General features: G+C 36.4%; 1 protein-coding gene, 1 long non-coding RNA gene, 4 other non-coding genes and 1 pseudogene across 6 annotated transcripts; all 7 read right to left on the bottom strand.

The window, feature by feature from the left end:
* Positions 1–3039: 3039 nt before the first annotated feature.
* LOC113062723 (allantoicase-like) lies at positions 3040–5684 on the bottom strand (annotated as a pseudogene).
* A 3342-nt stretch (positions 5685–9026) lies between these two features.
* Positions 9027–12150, bottom strand: LOC113062803 (uncharacterized). Its single transcript, XR_003278591.1, has 4 exons — positions 12024–12150; positions 10897–10937; positions 10690–10804; positions 9027–9330 (listed from the first exon to the last, which is right to left on the bottom strand). It is a non-coding gene; the product is annotated as an uncharacterized LOC113062803 (long non-coding RNA).
* Positions 12151–14006: 1856 nt separating this feature from the next.
* On the bottom strand, positions 14007–18980 carry LOC113062802 (40S ribosomal protein S7). The gene is made up of 7 exons (XM_026232796.1): positions 18914–18980; positions 17999–18082; positions 17848–17919; positions 17303–17446; positions 15238–15302; positions 14617–14767; positions 14007–14120 (listed from the first exon to the last, which is right to left on the bottom strand). Exons 2-7 carry the CDS (start codon positions 18071–18073, stop codon positions 14043–14045), a joined length of 585 nt encoding a protein of 194 aa, XP_026088581.1. The 5' UTR covers positions 18074–18082; positions 18914–18980; the 3' UTR covers positions 14007–14042.
* Positions 14353–14573, bottom strand: LOC113063530 (small nucleolar RNA SNORA73 family). Its single transcript, XR_003278715.1, has one exon. It is a non-coding gene; the product is annotated as a small nucleolar RNA SNORA73 family (small nucleolar RNA).
* Positions 14887–15107, bottom strand: LOC113063529 (small nucleolar RNA SNORA73 family). The gene has a single exon (XR_003278714.1). It is a non-coding gene; the product is annotated as a small nucleolar RNA SNORA73 family (small nucleolar RNA).
* LOC113063528 (small nucleolar RNA SNORA73 family) lies at positions 15395–15615 on the bottom strand. Its single transcript, XR_003278713.1, has one exon. It is a non-coding gene; the product is annotated as a small nucleolar RNA SNORA73 family (small nucleolar RNA).
* LOC113063531 (small nucleolar RNA SNORA73 family) lies at positions 17531–17751 on the bottom strand. Its single transcript, XR_003278716.1, has one exon. It is a non-coding gene; the product is annotated as a small nucleolar RNA SNORA73 family (small nucleolar RNA).
* Positions 18981–20297: the final 1317 nt, after the last annotated feature.

Genomic DNA, 20297 nt, shown 5'->3' with positions numbered 1-20297 from the left:
CTGATAGGCTAAGCCGTTCCTCAGGGACTCGCTGTGGCATTGAATAAGTCTGGTTCCAATACATCCCCTGCCCAGCCAATCAATCACTGGCAAGCACTGCAAACTAATCATTTATTGATGGCACGGCACAGCCATGAATTTCTAATAGCATTCGTCTTATTTAACAGTCCAGATCAAAGAGAGAAAATCCAAACATGCTGGAAGGGAAGGGTTAGAAAAAAAGAGTTAATTCCAGAGCATATCCTTCTTTTTGGCAGCCAACCAACAGATATTGATGGAGAGGGCTGCCGAATAAGAGAGGAGGGCAAGGTGGAAGTAGAAAGGGAGTTTGTGTTTGTGTGTGTGTGTTTCTGTGTATGTATTAGGGAGCCAGTGCGTACATTACAAATCTGAATTTCATGGAGCGTTTCATATCAGATCAGGGCATCTAGGTGAAATTATTCTCTGCCATGGGGTGATGAGAAGCAGATTTATAGATTAACTTTTTTCCCCCACTCTATATGCACTGACTATGTGAACTTCAGGGTTTGGGGCAAAACAAGCATGAGAGCAAAGAAACAAACCCACTGACAGTCAAAATAAAAATTGTCATTATCTAGACACCTTAAAGTCGTAACAGATCCATATGTTTTGTTCTGTTGAAGACAATAGAAATGTGAATGCAGTTCTGGTTCATACAGTGACAGTTCATAGTTCACCTCATCATACGTTTGATTGAGAGACTGCATGATTCAGAATGTCCTGCATTTACAGCCTGTTGGGGCCACTGGATTACACACCGTGCCACAGAGAGACACACACAGTGACAGATAGAAGAGAGGTCATGCTAAGACAGCAGATATACACAAGTATCACATTACCTGTGGGGTGAGAATAGGTTTGTTGGGCTCCTGTCGCCCCCTGCTGGTGACCATCTGAGTACAGTATGTGGTGACAGAGGAGTCCAGGCAGTTCTGCTGAATAGTTATAAAGAGTGGTTTAATAATATTATGTGTAGTACTCCATGTGGGTTATTTAGTCTTAAAATTAATCATATAACAGGACTTTTGAACATAACCATTTCCAAAATGTAAAATATATATTCAGACACAATTCTCCATTTTTTCTCTGAATGATTCTAACCAATCTTAAACATCACAGATTATATGTCGTTAATATCTGAAATCTTTCCCATAAACAGACTTTTGTCTTCATCTTCTTAGATTGAGGAACAAAAACAAAAAATAATTTCATATTCATGTTTCAGACAGGATCTTAACAATTTCGGATGTGCTCTGATTTGTATATATGTATATACAAGTGTTATTTTATAGTATCGAGATTCCAATGTTTGTATAGTTGTTTTTTATTAATTGTTCATATTAATATTTTATTTAGTTTTCATTTTAATTTTAATGAAAGTTTTAGTCTTTGTGTTTTAGTTTTTGTGTTTTCAGCATTTTTAGTTATACACACAAACATATTTTTATTTTTATTTTTTTTTAGTTGGTGTGGAAAACCAAGCTGTAATATTTCATGATAATCAATACACGCAAGATATTTCACATTGACCTTTTCTTTAAGCAAAGTGCTGAGTGTGCAGTTCAACCCCCTCTGTCATTTAAGCTCAGTCCAACAAACACTTATCTTCTTCCACAGCAAAGAGCTCAGTGTGTGTGTGTGTGTGAGAGAGAGAGTTTTCATATGTCTGCATGAGGGAGCATAATATACTGTAATTAATCACAATGCAGCCTGTTTGACTCCAGAGAAATGAGAGATGTCTGGTGCTGTCTGCGTCTCCACATGTCAGGCTGTTCAAGGACATCTAGAACTTTGAGCATATTCATTTATTCAGTTTTAAATTCTGCTTGTTTATGTCATTTGATGCTGAAATCTTAGTTATGTGGGTTTATTTTATTGTTTGTAAAACTTAGTGATAACTCTTTTCACTCTGATTCAGATTCAGTTAAAATAAGTGCCTCATTCATGAAACACAAACAGAACATGAACAGTTCATAAACCCATTCTTATGGTAATTTAATGCAACAGTTTGCAATGGAATGGTTTCATGAACAATTTACATTGAGATTTCTTTTCCATGTATGAGGTCCATTGACTGTATTTTATATGGCTGGGGCATAACTGCACAGAAGTTCTGACCTGATAGCACATGACTCCAGCAGAATCTTTCTCAACCATGCCAACACAATTTTTTCTGCTATGGACCGCTGCCTTAATCTGTGGAAAAAACATAACAAAATGATTGGGGGAAAAACAGCCCACTGGAAAATCTCTGTAGTAAATGCCAGCAAGTTTGAAAGATGTCACTGAACGTCAAAATCCCACCTTCTTCTTTTTAACCAACTGTTCCAAGGGATAAGCACGTAGTGGAAGAAACATCAAAAGAATATGTCAACTGCAACTTTTCATGTAAATAGAGATAAGCTCCAATTCGTTTCTTGACTCAGACATATATTTTTTTAAATCAAAGACCTGTTGATGCATGTTCCTTTATCTGAAAAATGTCAGCAAAATATATTAGAAAATACTGCCAATCAAAGAGTGACACATGCAGCAGACACACTGTTGTTCCTTTTATAATATAGCATTGTAGTTGAAAGTTTAAAGCAACAATAAATACTAATAAAAAATACTAAAATAATAATTATTACCATCATTTAGCATTTTTTATAGTTATTTTAAGTGTAATATTAATCACAATTTTTTTTTTTTTTAGTTGTTTCTATGATGCACACAAGCAAAACTTTTCAAATATGTATGAAAGATGTTGTTCAAATATTATCTTGTTGAATACATAATTTTGCCAGTTATTTACAATGCTACTGTATAGCCTGTGGATGATGTCCATACAAAACACATGAGTTAAGTTGACACTCTTAATGCATCTGCTCACATTACTGTTTTAAAATGTTTATTTATGTGTGCAAACATTCATTTTAACAGTGACAAAGTGATACAACGTATTATATGTTAATAATATAGAATTTGTTTTATGGTGAGATACTGTTGTTTCAGATGAAAAAAAAAATGCCACAAAACTGGAATAAATATTCAATGCTTTAAGTAACTTTAAAATGGTTGGGGTCAACCTCGATTTTGCTTATGGTGCCTGGATGTCCTAGTCTGAGAATAGCCCACTCATAGCCATCCACCTGTAATATGCCTTTCTCATCCACCTGAAAACCAGCATATGAGATCAGTGTGGGATCTAACTAATATCTGTGAAGTTTCCTAAAATGACAAGACTACTTTTACCTTTAAAACCTTGGGTCGATCCAGGCGTCTGGCTGTCTCCCTATCCCCCATGCTGTCAGCCCTCCCTAGACCTACAGAGAAGTACACATTCAGACAATCACAATGTACTGATCTAGATCTCAAAATCTCTCATGTTATTCCATAACCTTCTCCAAACAGTTATTAAATAGACCATAACTTATTTATAGGGAGTTGATGTGTAGTATTCTCTCAGGATGTTACTAAAAATGAAGACAGAGTTTTATTAAAGATATGCCTGATTGAAAGCAGACATTGCTGTCTGTAAAAGTGGTCCGCATTTTAGATGTTTCTCTTGGCTCAACTGAACAAAAAGATGACAATGCCTCTCTAAGATGTTTTACAACTTGTCAATCCAAAGAATCACTCACCAATCATATTGCATGGGTGACTGAAGTGAGCATCGCTGTAGTCTACATATATACCTCCATTGACATGGGCAACAAGATCCACTAGGTCTTGACTAGACACAGTGGACAAGTCCATCTTCTTTGGCCTTGCAATGCCACCATCTGTCAAACATTTTTTATTTATTTATTTATTTATTTTTTTTTGTTAAAACTCTCTTTCCATTGTTTCTAAGTTAAAATACTATTTTAATATGTTGAGACAACTATGAGTATATATATATATATATATATATATATATATATATATATATATATATATATAAAACCAAAATCTTCACATCGGTATTTTTGTATTATTTCTCCATTGTTTTAGATTCAATTACACGATTAGCAACATTAGGTTCTTTCCCTCATTAAAGCTGCTAAGTACACTGTCATGTACCTTTTTTTCTTTCTGTCTGATTATCAAATATTTTTACTAGTGGCATGGAAATCATACTTCAGCTTTACGTCAAAAGCTACAACTGTTTCAACAATTTGCTGAAAGATTCTTGTAAGCACCTTGGGCAAGCAATCATCTGGTGAGAATAAGGAAATAAAACACCATATAAAAAAAGTGTAAAACATATAATACCAGTTTTTAGGTGGAATATAAATAAAACATGAATATTTTATTATTATATCATTCATTTGTATTCATTTTACAAAACAAAAAGCTCTCTAAGATTCTGCTCTGCTCCAGCATCTCTCCCTAGGCCATTTTTTTATTATTATGAATGAACACAATCTCTTTTTTGATCTTTTTTATTATTATTATTGCACTGACTGATTCATGTTGTGGAAGCTGAATTACCTGGGTATATGTTGAGGCAGATATGGCTAACTCTGTGTGGGTACATAACATTCAGGTTGGCATGAATCAGAGTACCCCGTATTCAGCTTTATCATTGGGACGAGCTCCTCCCAGTTGTCTGAGTTAAGTTGTTCAACATTAATTTAGAATGAGTGCACGAATATCTACTGCACTGGATGATGGTTTACACCTGTGCCACAGCTTCAAACTGGCTCGGGGAAGCTGCCATGCCTGTACGATCTCCTTCAAGAGTGAACGATGGCATCTGATCTGAATTAAATTTGACATTAGACATAATGAAGGTAAACCTTATACTTTGGTTCTTAAAGACTGCAGCCAAAGACCCACCAAAATGGAGGTGTATGGTGCATAGTTCCCCGTGAAGAAGGATATTCACATCAAAGCCATTAATAATTCCTGGAACTCCTAATTGAAAGATGCACCAGTCGTGACCTTTAACACATGATGAAAGACACATGCATCTTTCATGAGATCACCGAAATCTGTTGTTAAGTACAGACAGAGCACTCTTTGAGATTACAAAACATGCCCTAAAAGCCTGAGGAGATGAGGAATTGTCTCAGTATTGCAGTACAACTTTTTTTTTTTTTCATTTTACAGATCTCCAGAGACTGGATGGATGAGCGAAGAAAGTAGCCTTCAGCTATTCTGCTCTAATTCATCCAGGCTCAATGGAACTACAGCTCATTAGAGAGAAATGAGGAACACACAAAGGCCTATTTCACAGTTTTACAGTGAACTGGCATTTGATTTGCTCAAATGGATTAATACCTACAATACTTTTCCTCCTGGTTTCCCGGCCATCCATCCATTTGCCATATTCAGTAAATGCTGAGGTTATGAATTCTGGAGGATCTGTCTTCAAATAATTTCAGATAATTTTAAATAATATCAAATAATACTAGAAAATGCTGAACGCATGAATATTACCAGAGGATATGCAAATGACTTTACCTTTAAAAGATTTCTAGCAGGGGCAAACCACTCATCTGTGGCAAAAATCACCCTTAATGACAACGTTAGTAGTTTGTTCATCACAGTATGCAAACACAATCAATGAATATCAGAATCTATATAAAGTGATAAGACAGATTTCAAATGCTCCGTTTTTCACCTTTCCTCCAGCCGTTTCGCATGAACTGTAGAAAGTGTGGTTTGCTGTTGGTCTCCTTTTGCACTGGTCGAATTGCCAAGTTTATTGTGATTAGATTTCAAATGTTTTTTCTAATTTTGAATTTAGCTATAGTTTAATATTAAAAGAACCCAGGGGCGTAGCCATCTTTTCAGAAGTGAGGGGGACAGAAATTACACACACACAGACATATATATATATATATATATATATATATATATATATATATATATATATATATATATATAAAACATTACGATATAACATTTCTGTAATCTATATAGCCTACTAGTCAACAGTTTTTTAACAGCAAGATACTTTTAATGTTTTGAAAAAAGTATTTTCTGCTCACCAAGCCTGCATTTATTTGATGCAAAGTACAGCAAAAGCAGTAAAATATTGTGAAATATTTATACTATTTAAAATATATTTTTTTTCTATTTGAATACATTTTAAATGTAATGGTGAATTTTCAGCATACTTCCTTCAGTATTCAGTGACACATTAATCAGAAATCATTCTTAATATGCGGACTTGCTGATTATCAATATTTAAAACAGATGAGTAATTTTTTTTCAGTATTCTTTGATGAATAGAAGGATCCACAGATCAGCATTTATGTGAAATAAAAAGCTTTTGCAACATTATACACTATTCCATTCAAAAGCTTAGTCTGTATGTATATATATATATATATATATATATATATATATATATACAGTATTGTTCAAAATAATAGTAGTACAATGTGACTAACCAGAATAATCAAGGTTTTTCGTATATTTTTTTATTGCTACGTGGCAAACAAGTTACCAGTAGGTTCAGTAGATTCTCAGAAAACAAATGAGACCCAGCATTCATGATATGCACGCTCTTAAGGCTGTGCAATTGGGCAATTAGTTGAATTAGTTGAAAGGGGTGTGTTCAAAAAAATAGCAGTGTGGCATTCAATCACTCAGGTCATCAATTTTGTGAAGAAACAGGTGTGAATCAGGTGGCCCCTATTTAAGGATGAAGCCAACACTTGTTGAACATGCATTTGAAAGCTGAGGAAAATGGGTCGTTCAAGACATTGTTCAGAAGAACAGCGTACTTTGATTAAAAAGTTGATTAGAGAGGGGAAAACCTATAAAGAGGTGCAAAAAATGATAGGCTGTTCAGCTAAAATGATCTCCAATGCCTTAAAATGGAGAGCAAAACCAGAGAGACGTGGAAGAAAACGGAAGACAACCATCAAAATGGATAGAAGAATAACCAGAATGGCAAAGGCTCAGCCAATGATCACCTCCAGGATGATCAAAGACAGTCTGGAGTTACCTGTAAGTACTGTGACAGTTAGAAGACGTCTGTGTGAAGCTAATCTATTTTCAAGAATCCCCCGCAAAGTCCCTCTGTTAAAAAAAAGGCATGTGCAGAAGAGGTTACAATTTGCCAAAGAACACATCAACTGGCCTAAAGAGAAATGGAGGAACATTTTGTGGACTGATGAGAGTAAAATTGTTCTTTTTGGGTCCAAGGGCCACAGGCAGTTTGTGAGACGACCCCCAAACTCTGAATTCAAGCCACAGTACACAGTGAAGACAGTGAAGCATGGAGGTGCAAGCATCATGATATGGGCATGTTTCTCCTACTATGGTGTTGGGCCTATTTATCGCATACCAGGGATCATGGATCAGTTTGCATATGTTAAAATACTTGAAGAGGTCATGTTGCCCTATTCTGAAGAGGACATGCCCTTGAAATGGTTGTTTCAACAAGACAATGACCCAAAACACACTAGTAAACGGGCAAAGTCTTGGTTCCAAACCAACAAAATTAATGTTATGGAGTGGCCAGCCCAATCTCCAGACCTTAATCCAATTGAGAACTTGTGGGGTGATATCAAAAATGCTGTTTCTGAAGCAAAACCAAGAAATGTGAATGAATTGTGGAATGTTGTTAAAGAATCATGGAGTGGAATAACAGCTGAGAGGTGCCACAAGTTGGTTGACTCCATGCCACACAGATGTCAAGCAGTTTTAAAAAACTGTGGTCATACAACTAAATATTAGTTTAGTGATTCACAGGATTGCTAAATCCCAGAAAAAAAAAATGTTTGTACAAAATAGTTTTGAGTTTGTACAGTCAAAGGTAGACACTGCTATTTTTTTGAACACACCCCTTTCAACTAATTGCCCAATTGCACAGCCTTAAGAGCGTGCATATCATGAATGCTGGGTCTTGTTTGTTTTCTGACAATCTACTGAACCTACTGGTAACTTGTTTGCCACGTAGCAATAAAGAATATACTAAAAACCTTGATTATTCTGGTTAGTCACATTGTACTGCTATTATTTTGAACAATACTGTGTGTGTGTATATATATATATATATAGTTAAATAAATTATAGAAATTAATAATTTTATTTAGCAAGAATTCTTTACATTTATCAAAAGTGATGATAAAGACATTTCACAAGAGATTTCTATATCAGATAAATGCTGCTCTTCTGAACTTTCATCAAAGAAACATGAAAAAATTCTACTCAGCTGTTTTCAACATTATCATAATAACAGGCATTTTTTTCTTTTTTTAGCAGCAAATCAGTATATCAGAATTATTCTGAAGAACTATTCTAATTCTGAAGGATCGTGTGACTGCAAGTAGTGATGCAAAAAAAATCAGCTTTGAAATAATTTTTTATATACTACAAACACTTTTTATCACAAAATAAGGCAGAATAGTTTATATACTGTAATAAATGCTATGTCAATTAGCACTGCATTGTTCATATACACTGTAAAAAAAAATCCCGTAAAAAAACGGTAAAATTCCGGCAGCTGGGGTGCCGGAAAATTACCGTTAAATAACGTGCACATTAAGTAACAGTAATTTTCCGTAATTCAAAAATACAGTTTTTTGCTGTAATTTTACATATTTTCTGTATTTTCTTCAGCTTTTAATGTTTGATAAGATGTTTTACATAAATATTGTGGAAAGTTAATAAGAAAAAAACCATTAAATTATCATAAAGTTTGAACACTGCTTTAATTCAAATAATCAGCCGTAAGTGCAAAAATGTGTTTTAATAATTTATTGACCAATCTGCAAGAATATACAAATAGTTTGTTCAGGACTGCAATTTACTAATATTCTTTGTACAAAACTGCAACAATATACCAGTATAGAGATTATAGCTAAACTGCAACAATATTCCAATAAAAAAATAAGCCCAAAAGTTTAAATTAGATCACAACTGCAACCACATACAATTCAGTTTTTTTTCATAACTGCAACAGTATATAATATATATATATATATATATATATATATTTAATAACTGCAACAACACACAAAAGAATTGTTCAAAACTGCAACAATATAGCAAATTGGTAAACAAATAAAAAATAAGAATTAATTTGTCCTTAAAACTGAACCACCTGTGAACAGATTAATTCATCTTGACAACAGATGATGCATTAAAAAAAAAAAAAATCAACCATGAAAGCAAATAATCAGCAAGTATTTTAAGTCTTTGACACTGTCAAGAATTTCTGCTAGGCAATGTAGGAAGATCTGACACTCCAAGTTTTACTCCATCCTTTCAAAGTCCGCAATCTTGTTAATCAGTGAAAGAACCTTTGGACTGACTGCTGATTTCTTTCTCGATGTGGTCTTCTCCACTTTCGATCCCTTCTCGGGGTTCATCTTAAAAAGGAATCTGTTGAGTAAAAAAAACATATTTAGTAATAAAACATGGACTGTACCATATGCTGTGAATATATTTAAAATAAAAGCAGAACAATAAGAACTTGTAAAGGGCATGCTTGTGGTGGATGTTGTGAAGAAGTATGTGAGAGGTAGTTGTGTGTGAGGCAGACTAAGAAGGTTGTGACAATGTAAGAGAGTGTGTTGTGTGAGGATGAGAGTGTGAGGATGCATGTAGGGCTGCACAATTAACCACATGCAGTTGTCAGATGCATTTGCAGATGAATCGCATTAGATTATGAACAGGATACTGCATAGCTTGTCAGTGAACTACAGCTCTGTTTATTAAATGTTGCTTAATTTGAAAACAGGTGATGGATATTTACTACTAATCACAGGACCGACTTTAATGACGAGACACGCCTGAAAAACGCATGTGATTAATTATGCAGCCCTAGAAGGTTGTGTGGGGATGCGTGTGAGAGTATGTTAGTGTGTGTGAGAGTGTGTGTGACTGTCTATGTGAGAATGTTTGGATGTTTGTATAAGGAAGTGTGTGTGAGAGGATGCGTGTGTGAGAGTGTGTGAGTGTAAGGATGCATTTGTAAGAATATGTGAAAGTGTATAACTGTGTGTGAAGATGCGTGTGAGAGTGTGTGTGTGTGAGAGAGAGAATGTGTGTGAGGTTGCATGTGTAACTGTCTATGTTAGAGTGTGTGGATGTTTGTATTAGAATGTGTGTGAGAGTGTGTGTGAGGATGCGTGTGTGAGAGTGTGTGAGTGTAAGGATGCATTTGTTAGAGTATGTGAAACTGTGTAACTGTGTGTGTGATGATGCGTGTGAGAGTGTGTGTATGAGTGAGGAAACGTTTCTGAGAGTGTGTGTATCTGAGAGTATGTAAGTGTGAGGATGCATTTGAGAGAGTGAGTGTGTGTGTGTGTGTGTGTGTGTGTGTGAGGATGCATGTGTGCAAATGTGGACGTGAGTGTGCGAGTGTGAAGATGCATTTGTGAGTGTGTGTATGTGAGAGTGTGTCAGTTTGAGGATGTGTGTGTGACCGTGTGTATATGTGAGAGTGTGAGGATGCATATGTGACATTGAGTGTGTGTGTGAGAATGCATGTGAGAGAATGTGTATGTGAGTGTGAGGATGTGTGTGTGTGACTGCGTGTATGTGAGTGTCTGTGTGTGTGAGTAGGCATGTGTGACTGTGTGTGGGTGCGTGTGTGACTGTGTGTGAGAGTGTGTGTGTTAGAGTGAGTGTATGTAAGGATGCGTAATTCAGTGTGTGTTGAAAAAGTGTGAGTGTGTGTGAGAACACACGTGTGAGTGTGATATGTGTGAGAGTGAGTGTATGAGTGTGTGTTTTTACCTTTGCACAATCTCTTGCGTTTCTCCTTGGTTTCCTGGGTATGAAATGTTCAAGCAGTTGTATGAAGCAAACATCAGAGCGTTGCAGAAGATGGTGATGTGGTCGTTAACTATGACTGGGTGAACAGAAAACATAAAGTTCATAAACCATAAACACCACAACTATTACAAGTGTAATATGTGAACATCTTTGCATTTTGCAACTCACCCTTTCATGTTGACCATGGTTTTAGCACTCACTGAACTTATCTGTAAGGAGAAAAAAAGCATGTAAATGTGAAATTTTAAGGAAATCTACAAAAATACAAAGAAATATATTGATAAATGTTTTATATCTATGGTTCTGAACCTTATCTGCGCCACCTGTTCATCCCTATCAGTGAGTCTATCAATAATCCCTATAAGCTATAACAGTCTTTAATTATAGAAGGGTGATTAAAACAGAAGTTGTGAAACTTTTTTCCCTAGGCGTAGATTACAAGATTACAAGGTTATATGAATTCTCAGATGACACACTGCAGACATTGTTTTTTCATTCACAATTTTAACTGGTCAATGGTTTCACCAGCTTTTTGAAACACTTTTAATATTTTAAATATTTGCTTAACCGATAGACAGATATAAAGGGTAACCAACAGAAATAATTTATTAAAAAGTGATTAAATACTGACTGTAACGATATTTCAGACCCTCAATAAGACTATATCTGGAAGTAAAAGAGTAAAACATGCAGACAAATTAAAGTAGTTAAGTGAATTTCATTATACAAGCGTAATAACCAGTGCTTGAAGAGGGAGAAATGCAGACGAACATAACGTTTCAAATCGCGCGTCACTTTAAGCGCTGGTCCTAATGAGTCTGTTTCTAAATTCAGAATTTTCATCCAATCTCGCCTCGAAAAATATGATTTTTTTTTTTTTTTTTTTTTGCTTTTAGACGACGCCTACTATTATGTATATCAAAACTGATTAAAAACACTGCATTATGCGTCGAAGTTCGGTAAAGTTGGCAACATCTACATATTCGAACTTAACATTAACTGAGCTAACTGTTAAATTTATGAGTTCTTAAACCACAAATGATAATAATATTTAATAACAGTATCGTAGACAACCAGCTAACGACTTTCCTTAAAGTAAGCCTGTTTTTCCCTCAGGGACAAAATAACATTAGAAGTTAACGTTACCCACACTTAACGACTAACGGCACTGGTCAGCGCCGAAGTTTGAAATACTGGTTTAACGATTCAAAAAGGTAAACATTCTAAATTTTAGAACTCATATATAGTAGAAATAGCATTTAGTAATGACCAAAATGAGAAAACATGAACTTTACCTGCTTATTTTCGCCTCAGATTGAAGATTGACCGTGAAACTGAAGGTCGAGTTATTCCTTCTGCGCGCGCAGCAGCTCCACTGCGTGCTTGGAGGAGAATGTGTCCTTGCGCTAGGGCGGGAATTCCTTCAGTTCGAATATTACATTTTTTTTTTTTTTTTATTTTAATATCAGCATATTATTATATTATTATATCAAATTATGAAACGGTACTATGAGAATAAATCCGTAATAAAACACCAAACTGAGCAGAACTATTTTGACAAGCGGAAGAAGATGTGGTCAGTTGACAGTACTTTGGAAATACGATTCTTTCGAGAAGGATTTTTCAACAAACCTGTTCAAAAAAGGATTAACCTGCTCTTTTATGCAAACACGCAATGTAGGCTACATATACAACATATTATATCAATAGTAATAATAATAATAATAATAATAATGAACGTTAACTTTTGTACAGTTGTTATTTATATTTTTAATCTATTAAAAAATATGGCATTATATTATTAATGCCACACACACACGTACACACACACACACATACTGCACATACTACATATAAATATAGCGCATTATGTGAAATAAATCTTCAAAAATATTTTTGGGACGTTATGCACATTGACATGTTTTTCATGTGATTTTACATAAGATATGTAAATTTACAGTCTCTTTCTGTAATTTTACAATTTTAAACTGTATTTCAAAATTACGTGGAAAAAACTGTAAAATAAAACAGTAAAATTCCGTAAAATTACAGTTTTTTTTTACAGTGTACTTTATCACCTGCAGAAGATTTTTTTTGGACTTGAAAAAAAAAAAAACTGTTTTCATACAGCGATAGCTGGACGCTGTTGTCCATATTAGGAGTTTCTCTGTGCGAGAGCGTCGTCCGGCCTCGATTATGAGTGAAACACACACTGCAGGAGTTTTCAATTCGCCTTCTCGGTCCGAAAACATAATTTCATGCGCAGACTACCCCGTCTCTTTGAGTTTAAATCTATATTTATTGACACCAGCTCTTGAAAACCTCAATACGAACACACTTGCCCGAAAAAGCTTAATCTAAGCCCTTGCTATAAACAAAGCAAAAAATTGTAAACAAAATCGCTAGCTCCCGCGTTATATATCGACTAACTATAATATTTAACTAACATTACCTTCTCCAAAGCAACCACTTAAACTGAGCTAAGTCCATTATCTTAATCTACAACCGTCAGTTTGAATGTAGTATAAGTACGGAGTGGAATCTTAGAACTCGATCGTTGGATGTTTATAGTAACATAGTTAACGGAAACGTAGCATAGTTTCTATTTAGAATTTCCTAATGCTACTATATTCAAGTTACAACCATGAACTACATTCTTTTCCCAAACCACGTCAGTGAGTCTCTGGAGTAACAGCTCTCTCTGTTGATAAAACACCCATTCCTTTTTTTTCATACTAAAGATTTTTCTTAATCAGTTCTGTAAAATAAGCCCATTCATTGCTCTGGTGAGAGAAATTCAATCAATTAATTCACTGGGGGGAAAAATACCTTTTTGATTAACCTAAATAACATTTATTTTAATTCTAAAGCTAATACAGGACATTGACCAACATACTATCTTCATATGATGGTCTTAATATAGGCACAATCTTGGCTGCCAGATGGCCTGGTTTATATCTCATCTTTAACCATTTCTTCTGGGAGTCATGATCAGAGATTAGTTTGAGCACTATAAAAGATAGTTCACTTGCCCTTGTGGGCTCCATAACAGGGTCAAAACATCCTCAATTGATCTTCTCTACAGGGCATTTTGTTTTCATAATCTGCTAAACGATAATGCACAAACCAGGGTAAAAGACTGCTATGACCCAATACCTTTTCAGAACATGTCTTTTGCTCATGCAATATATTAATGAACTCGCACCTTATTCAAATTTGACCACATAAGTCAGAAGTCAATGACTTATTTGAAAAATAAAAGGAACACAGACAGGGAACATGACAGTAAACAAATTTATTTTGCCATCTGTTCTTTACAGTTGGAACTCTGGGAACTCAAATATCACATCCTTGCCTGTGAGCTTCTTGTAGACACCAGAGAAAGTCTCAACCTGAAACAAAACACAACTTAGCTTGATTACTTATATAAATATCCAGTTTATAAAAAATGGACTCAAATTTAAACATGTCTTAAAGCTACATCACATAATTTATATTATATATTAAGTTGAAGTAACAAGGATTAAAACTAACGGAGAATGTTTAAATTGCACACATATCAAATTAGGATTGCCTGATAATTCAGCAAAAGCCCAAAAATAGCAACTCCACTCTGGCAATTAATAATGTGCACTGCATGGTTTACCTCCCCAGTAACGGCCCAAAGGGCTCTGGGAAGATGTAGGAATATACAGGACGCTGTCCACACCAGCCAGAGGCCGGGGACAAGCTTGCTATCCAACGGCGTGGAACGGGATTGTACGTCATGGCACCGAAGTGCTGCGCTCCCTTATGCCACACGGACAGAGCCACATGAGAGCCATCTCACAGGATGTCCACGTTGGGTGATTAATTCTTTTTTTTTTTTTTTAAGAGAGTAGTACTCACTTTGTGTTCAACATTGTTTTGCTGTGCCTTGTCGAGGTGGACCTTGATGAGCCTGCTGCTGTCCAGTTTCACGCGAATCCTTTTGCCAACAATTTCGCTGGGGAAGACCAGATCCTCAAGGATAGCGTCATGCACATTAGTCAGAGTTCGGCTGAAAGGGAAAACAGAGTTTAAATGGACGAACCCTAAACTTCTGCACTAAAAAAACAACAACAAAAAAAAAAAAAACAAGTTCACATGACCCAAAATTAAGCATCTTAAAACAGTTTTGGTTGTGCACTGCATGGTTTACCTCCCCAGTAACGGCCCAAAGGGCTCTGGGAAGATGTAGGAATATACAGGACGCTGTCCACACCAGCCAGAGGCCGGGGACAAGCTTGCTATTCAACGTCGTGGAACGGGATTGTACGTCATGGCACCGAAGTGCTGCGCTCCCTTATGCCACACGGACAGAGCCACATGAGAGCCATCTCACAGGATGTCCACGTTGGGTTTGCTATACACTAACAGGCTAATCAGCACAACAGTGCTATTGTAGGCAAATTCACACTGAAAAAAAGCAAGCACTACCAACCCTAACTCAGCAAAACAGCTTCCAAAATGCAACAAGACGACATTTACCTCCTGGGGCGCTTCTGCTTGTTCTTTGTACGGCTTTTCCTTGTGGGTTTAGGCAGGATTCTTCTCTAGAAAACAGAATAAATCAAGGTTAAAATCATTAATTTAGTGGTCAACATGCTAATACTGAAGCAAAAATATATATTTGTTGCTCAAAACAACATGTACACTGCATGGTTTACCTCCCCAGTAATGGCCCAAAGGGCTCTGGGAAGATGTAGGAATATACAGGACGCTGTCCACACCAGCCAGAGGCCGGGGACAAGCTTGCTATCCAACGTCGTGGAACGGGATTGTACGTCATGGCACCGAAGTGCTGCGCTCCCTTATGCCACACGGACAGAGCCACATGAGAGCCATCTCACAGGATGTCCACGTTGGGAAAAATCTAATCACACCATGACTAAAAATCATGAAATCACTTGAATGTTTCTGATCCCAGTGGAAACTAGATAGGTACTGTTAGTGCTGACTAAGCGGTTTAAAAAAAAACTAACAAAACAAAAACAACACGCGCCCTGTAACCGCGTCATTATTTGACTCCAGCCCTGCAAAGACTGACATACACCACTCAGCCTTTCATATTCACTTCACTGTGTGCACTGCTTTTGCATCATTAAAATGTGTTCAGTTAATTTGAGTGTCAAGTTGAGACTAATCAAATAACAGGTTATCAACTGGTCCGGATCAGTGTCCAATCATTTGGAGTTAGACAAAGATAATACATGCCATCGCCTTCCCAATATTTAGTCATTTTGCCTCTGATACAGGATTATGTTCATTCACATTAAAGGGGTCACATGATGCAAATTAATTTCTTCCTTTCTCTTTGGTGTAACAAAGCTCTTGGTGAATAAAGATGATCTGTAAAGTTGCAGAAACTTAAGTCTCAAACCCAAAGAGATATTTTTTATATAAAAAAAAAAAAAAAAAAAAAAGACTTGTCCACGCCCCCCATAGAGACCTCGTTTAAACACGCACCCACATCTACATCAGGATGAGGGAAGATTTGCATAACACCGCCCAAATGTTCGCACAAAGAAATAAGGCGTAACTCTTATTCTCGCAGTTGCTGCTGGCTACTTGTCGTGGAGATGCAGTTACGTTGTGTAAGTGAAATTAATGTTGACATTCGAAAAAAATGTTGTTTGAACTTTGTTTTAATGACCATTAATGTCTTTTAAATAACATTTCACATGCTAGTATATACACCGGACAGTTCAACCCAAATATTCTGATGTGTGCAGCGCATTTTATGGAGGACGAGGACCGTTTCCTGGGTGGGTAGCCTACAATGCAGGTGTCTGTTTCTATAAAGTGGGGCAATGCCGAGACAGTCTGGCACTTCGGACTCACAGTCTGTAAGTAGCTACGTTTTCAACACAGGATTTGGCACTGATGATTTAAACATGACTTTTGAGCAGTGTAGAGCATTTGTTGTTTCTCCAATCAAAAAATGCAGACAAGGATGCAGGAGGATCCTTTGAGAAAAAAAGTCAATAGACAGTAAATGCTAATTAAATTGCAGATATAGAGGGACATTTAAACAAACAAAAAAAAGCATTTATTGGACAAATTCATTTTAAATTTTTCTTTGTCTGCAAAATGTGATTGGACCATTTAAATTTTCAAATGCACATCAATTCAAAAACGTCATCCTATTCAGTGCTCTCTAAATATCAGTTAAATTTAATTGTCCAATCCAGTGGTCTCTAGATTAAAAAAAAAAAGTGCATACCAGTGAAATATGATTAGACTTACGAAAAAAGATAGATCTAGACAGCATTTGATTGGACAATCTTTAAATTGTGCATACCTGGAATACGTGTATGAGTGAAAGTGTAAAGAACATACTCACAAAGCAACCTTAAGGCCTTAAAGAAAACAGACATGGACTAAACGGTAACAATTCATAAAAAAAAAAAAAAAAAAAAAAGATTTGAGGTCTTTAAAAATACCACTCTAAGGGATAACAAAAAAAGGTTTAAACACTAATGTTTTATCAGCATCAAAAAAAAAAAAAACAGCAACAGCTTAGAGACACATGATCAGAAAGGACAAGTCTTACCTGTGCGATGAACACCACGTGTTTGCCGCTGAATTTCTTCTCCAGCTCACGCACAAGCCTCACCTGGATCTTCTGGAAGGACTTCAGCTGAGGCACAGGCACAAAGATGATGATGGCTTTCCTGCTACCACCAACCTCAATTTCCTGAGAGATAGAAAGAGAATAGCATGAAATTACAAGCGCATAAATATATTACTTAGCACTCAGCAAGGTCCAGTACAGTTAAGGGCATGTGCACCGCATGGTTTACCTCCCCAGTAACGGCCCAAAGGGCTCTGGGAAGATGTAGGAATATACAGGACGCTGTCCACACCAGCCAGAGGCCGGGGACAAGCTTGCTATCCAACGTCGTGGAACGGGATTGTACGTCATGGCACCAAAGTGCTGCGCTCCCTCATGCCACACGGACAGAGCCACATGAGAGCCATCTCACAGGATGTCCACGTTGGTTGTGTCAATCAGTACAAACAGCTACTTATCTTGATGCGGTTAAAATGTAATTAATGTAACTGCACTCATCCAAAATGAACCAGCAGGGCTTTTACCTTAGCAGCAGTGATGTGAAGCTCCCTCAGCTGAGCCTTCAAATCAGAGTTCATCTCCAGCTCAAGAAGAGCCTGCATCAAACAGACAGCAGCTCATCATTAGAGGTTACAGATGCACGATCACATTTCAAAGAGATATGATATACTATACCTGGGAAATGCCGGACTCAAACTCGTCTGGCTTTTCGCCATTCGGTTTCACTATTTTCGCGCTGGTACTGAACATGGCCTGTGTCTGAAAGACACAAACAAGCTTATTAGAACAAGACCATACAGTTGAAAAAGCCCACTCAAAAGGGAGAAGTGTCTAATTTATTAACTCCCATGTTGCTCAAAGCTTAAACATAAATTACATCCTCGTTATACATAAAATAATAATGGAAGCTGACAACTATGAAAGTGAATGTAAAGGCATCACGCCGTAACATCTTTCGTGGTCTGCAGAAGCAAGTCACTAAGGTTTAGAACATGAGGGTGAGTAAATAAAGACTATTTAATTGTTAACTATCCTTCAAAGATGACGCATTCTGCAACGTCTGCTTATGCGAACAAGGTGACATTAAACATTAGAATCCATAATAACAGTTTCAGAGATATTTTATTATATAACTCGGGATTTAATTAAAGTCTCAATAACTATATTATCCTAACTTCAGCTGTTCTCGGGAATTCACCAGCTAGTAATCAGACTATTGCGGCTAACTCCAAAGCATGTTCTTAGCATACCGCTAGCATTGACCAACTAGTACAGAACGACTACATTTACATTAGAATTAATTCTACCGCAAATACAGGTCGTCGACATATATTTTACTACATATAGGCATTTTAGACCATCCTAGAGCAGCACATGTGCCCCAGTAATACTGTAGTACCAACGCGTCTGCTAGCACACCATAAATATACAAATTCCCATTTCTAAAGTACCCATCCACTGTGTAATACACTCGCATCTAACGCATCACAGTCTACACATCACATGCAGCTCGTACGTGGAGCCAAATATCATTTATTTTAGACATTTTAACTTAATTTCTCTTTAGCAGGGTAAATTCGGTACTCTCACCTCTTTCAACGACGGCCTGGGAAAAGGCCGTATTCTCGCGAGAGGCCGGTAAATGCGCGTTGGTGTGTTGCATGATGGGAAATGTAATCTCCATTCCGGGCGCAGAGGGCGCCCTACGTCCGCTCTTACTTATGTTGTGTAAAGGAAAAAAAAGCAGTATTTTCTTTTTTATTAATTCACATATACAACTTTATAAAAATAGTTTTCTGGGCAGTCTTTAAAATAAGTCAGTTTTTTTTTTCTGAAGATACTGACTTGCTATCTATGACGAAGTTTAAAAATCATATTAAGATATTCTACCATTAAAAAAGTTGTAGTGTGATAGAACAATTTATATTTACAAAAGAAGGGCACGAATACCAACATTATTGTTTTGGGGAATCATTGAAAAGCTCCCGTTTGAAGCTCTTATATTTTTCTCCATTTCCATCTCTCCTATCCCATTCTGCTCACAGATGACTGGAGATGAGTTTTAATCCTGCTTTGTTGCAGTTTGCTGATTTTTGTAAAATAACTTATATTTTCGCTTTGCAGATAAAAGGGTAGTTTCAGTTTAATATGTTGCAGTCTTTTTCTAGTTATTTATTTATTGGTAATAAATAACTAATAACAAATCATATTGATGATAATAAATTATCAAAAAATATTGGGCTTGTTTTGGGCTTGTTTTTGAAGCTGCGGTTGTTTATTTGTCTCGCGAGAGTTGGCAATACATCTCGTGGGTGAGATGCCTCAAGAAATCCATAGGCTCAAGTTAAGGATGAGGTACTGGATGAGCATAAAGTAAAATTCTGACTATCATGGTGTTGAAAGACTGATGTTGGGAATATGAATATAAAAAGCTATCAAGTTTTGGATGGAAGGCCAATGAAGAACCACAGAAAATAGATTTAAGTCAAAAACATATTGCCCCTACTGTGGCTAGGTCAGCAATTCCTCCTCGGCCTTTCCCAATGCTTTTGATTGATATCCAATTGCATAAAGATAAACATAACAATGAAACAAGTGTATTAGAAAAGTTGAGTTGTACAGAAATATATAGATCTTATATTTTAAGTCAAGTCAAGTCACTTTTATTGTCAAAAAGCTATCCCTGATTTGGCTAGTGAGGGATCGGATGCTTACGGTGACGTCTTCCTGAGGGCAGCAGAGAGAGCAGTCTGTGGGACGGGTGGCTGGAGTCCAAATATACACTGATAGTTCGAAGGATCCAGACTCTGGGAAAATAGCTGTAGCAGCATCCCCTGATCAAAATTAAAATGTCAAAAATAACCTCAGATCTGTGTTTACTCTAAAACTAATAGCAATCTTACTAGCACTTCATGGGATAGAAGAAATACAACCAACAAAGGCAGTGATATGCACAGATCCTCTTTCAGCATAG

This window comes from Carassius auratus, chromosome 45 (genome assembly GCF_003368295.1).
Source record: "Carassius auratus strain Wakin chromosome 45, ASM336829v1, whole genome shotgun sequence".
Lineage (NCBI taxonomy): Eukaryota > Metazoa > Chordata > Actinopteri > Cypriniformes > Cyprinidae > Carassius > Carassius auratus.
This window is presented reverse-complemented; position numbering and strand designations above follow the sequence as displayed.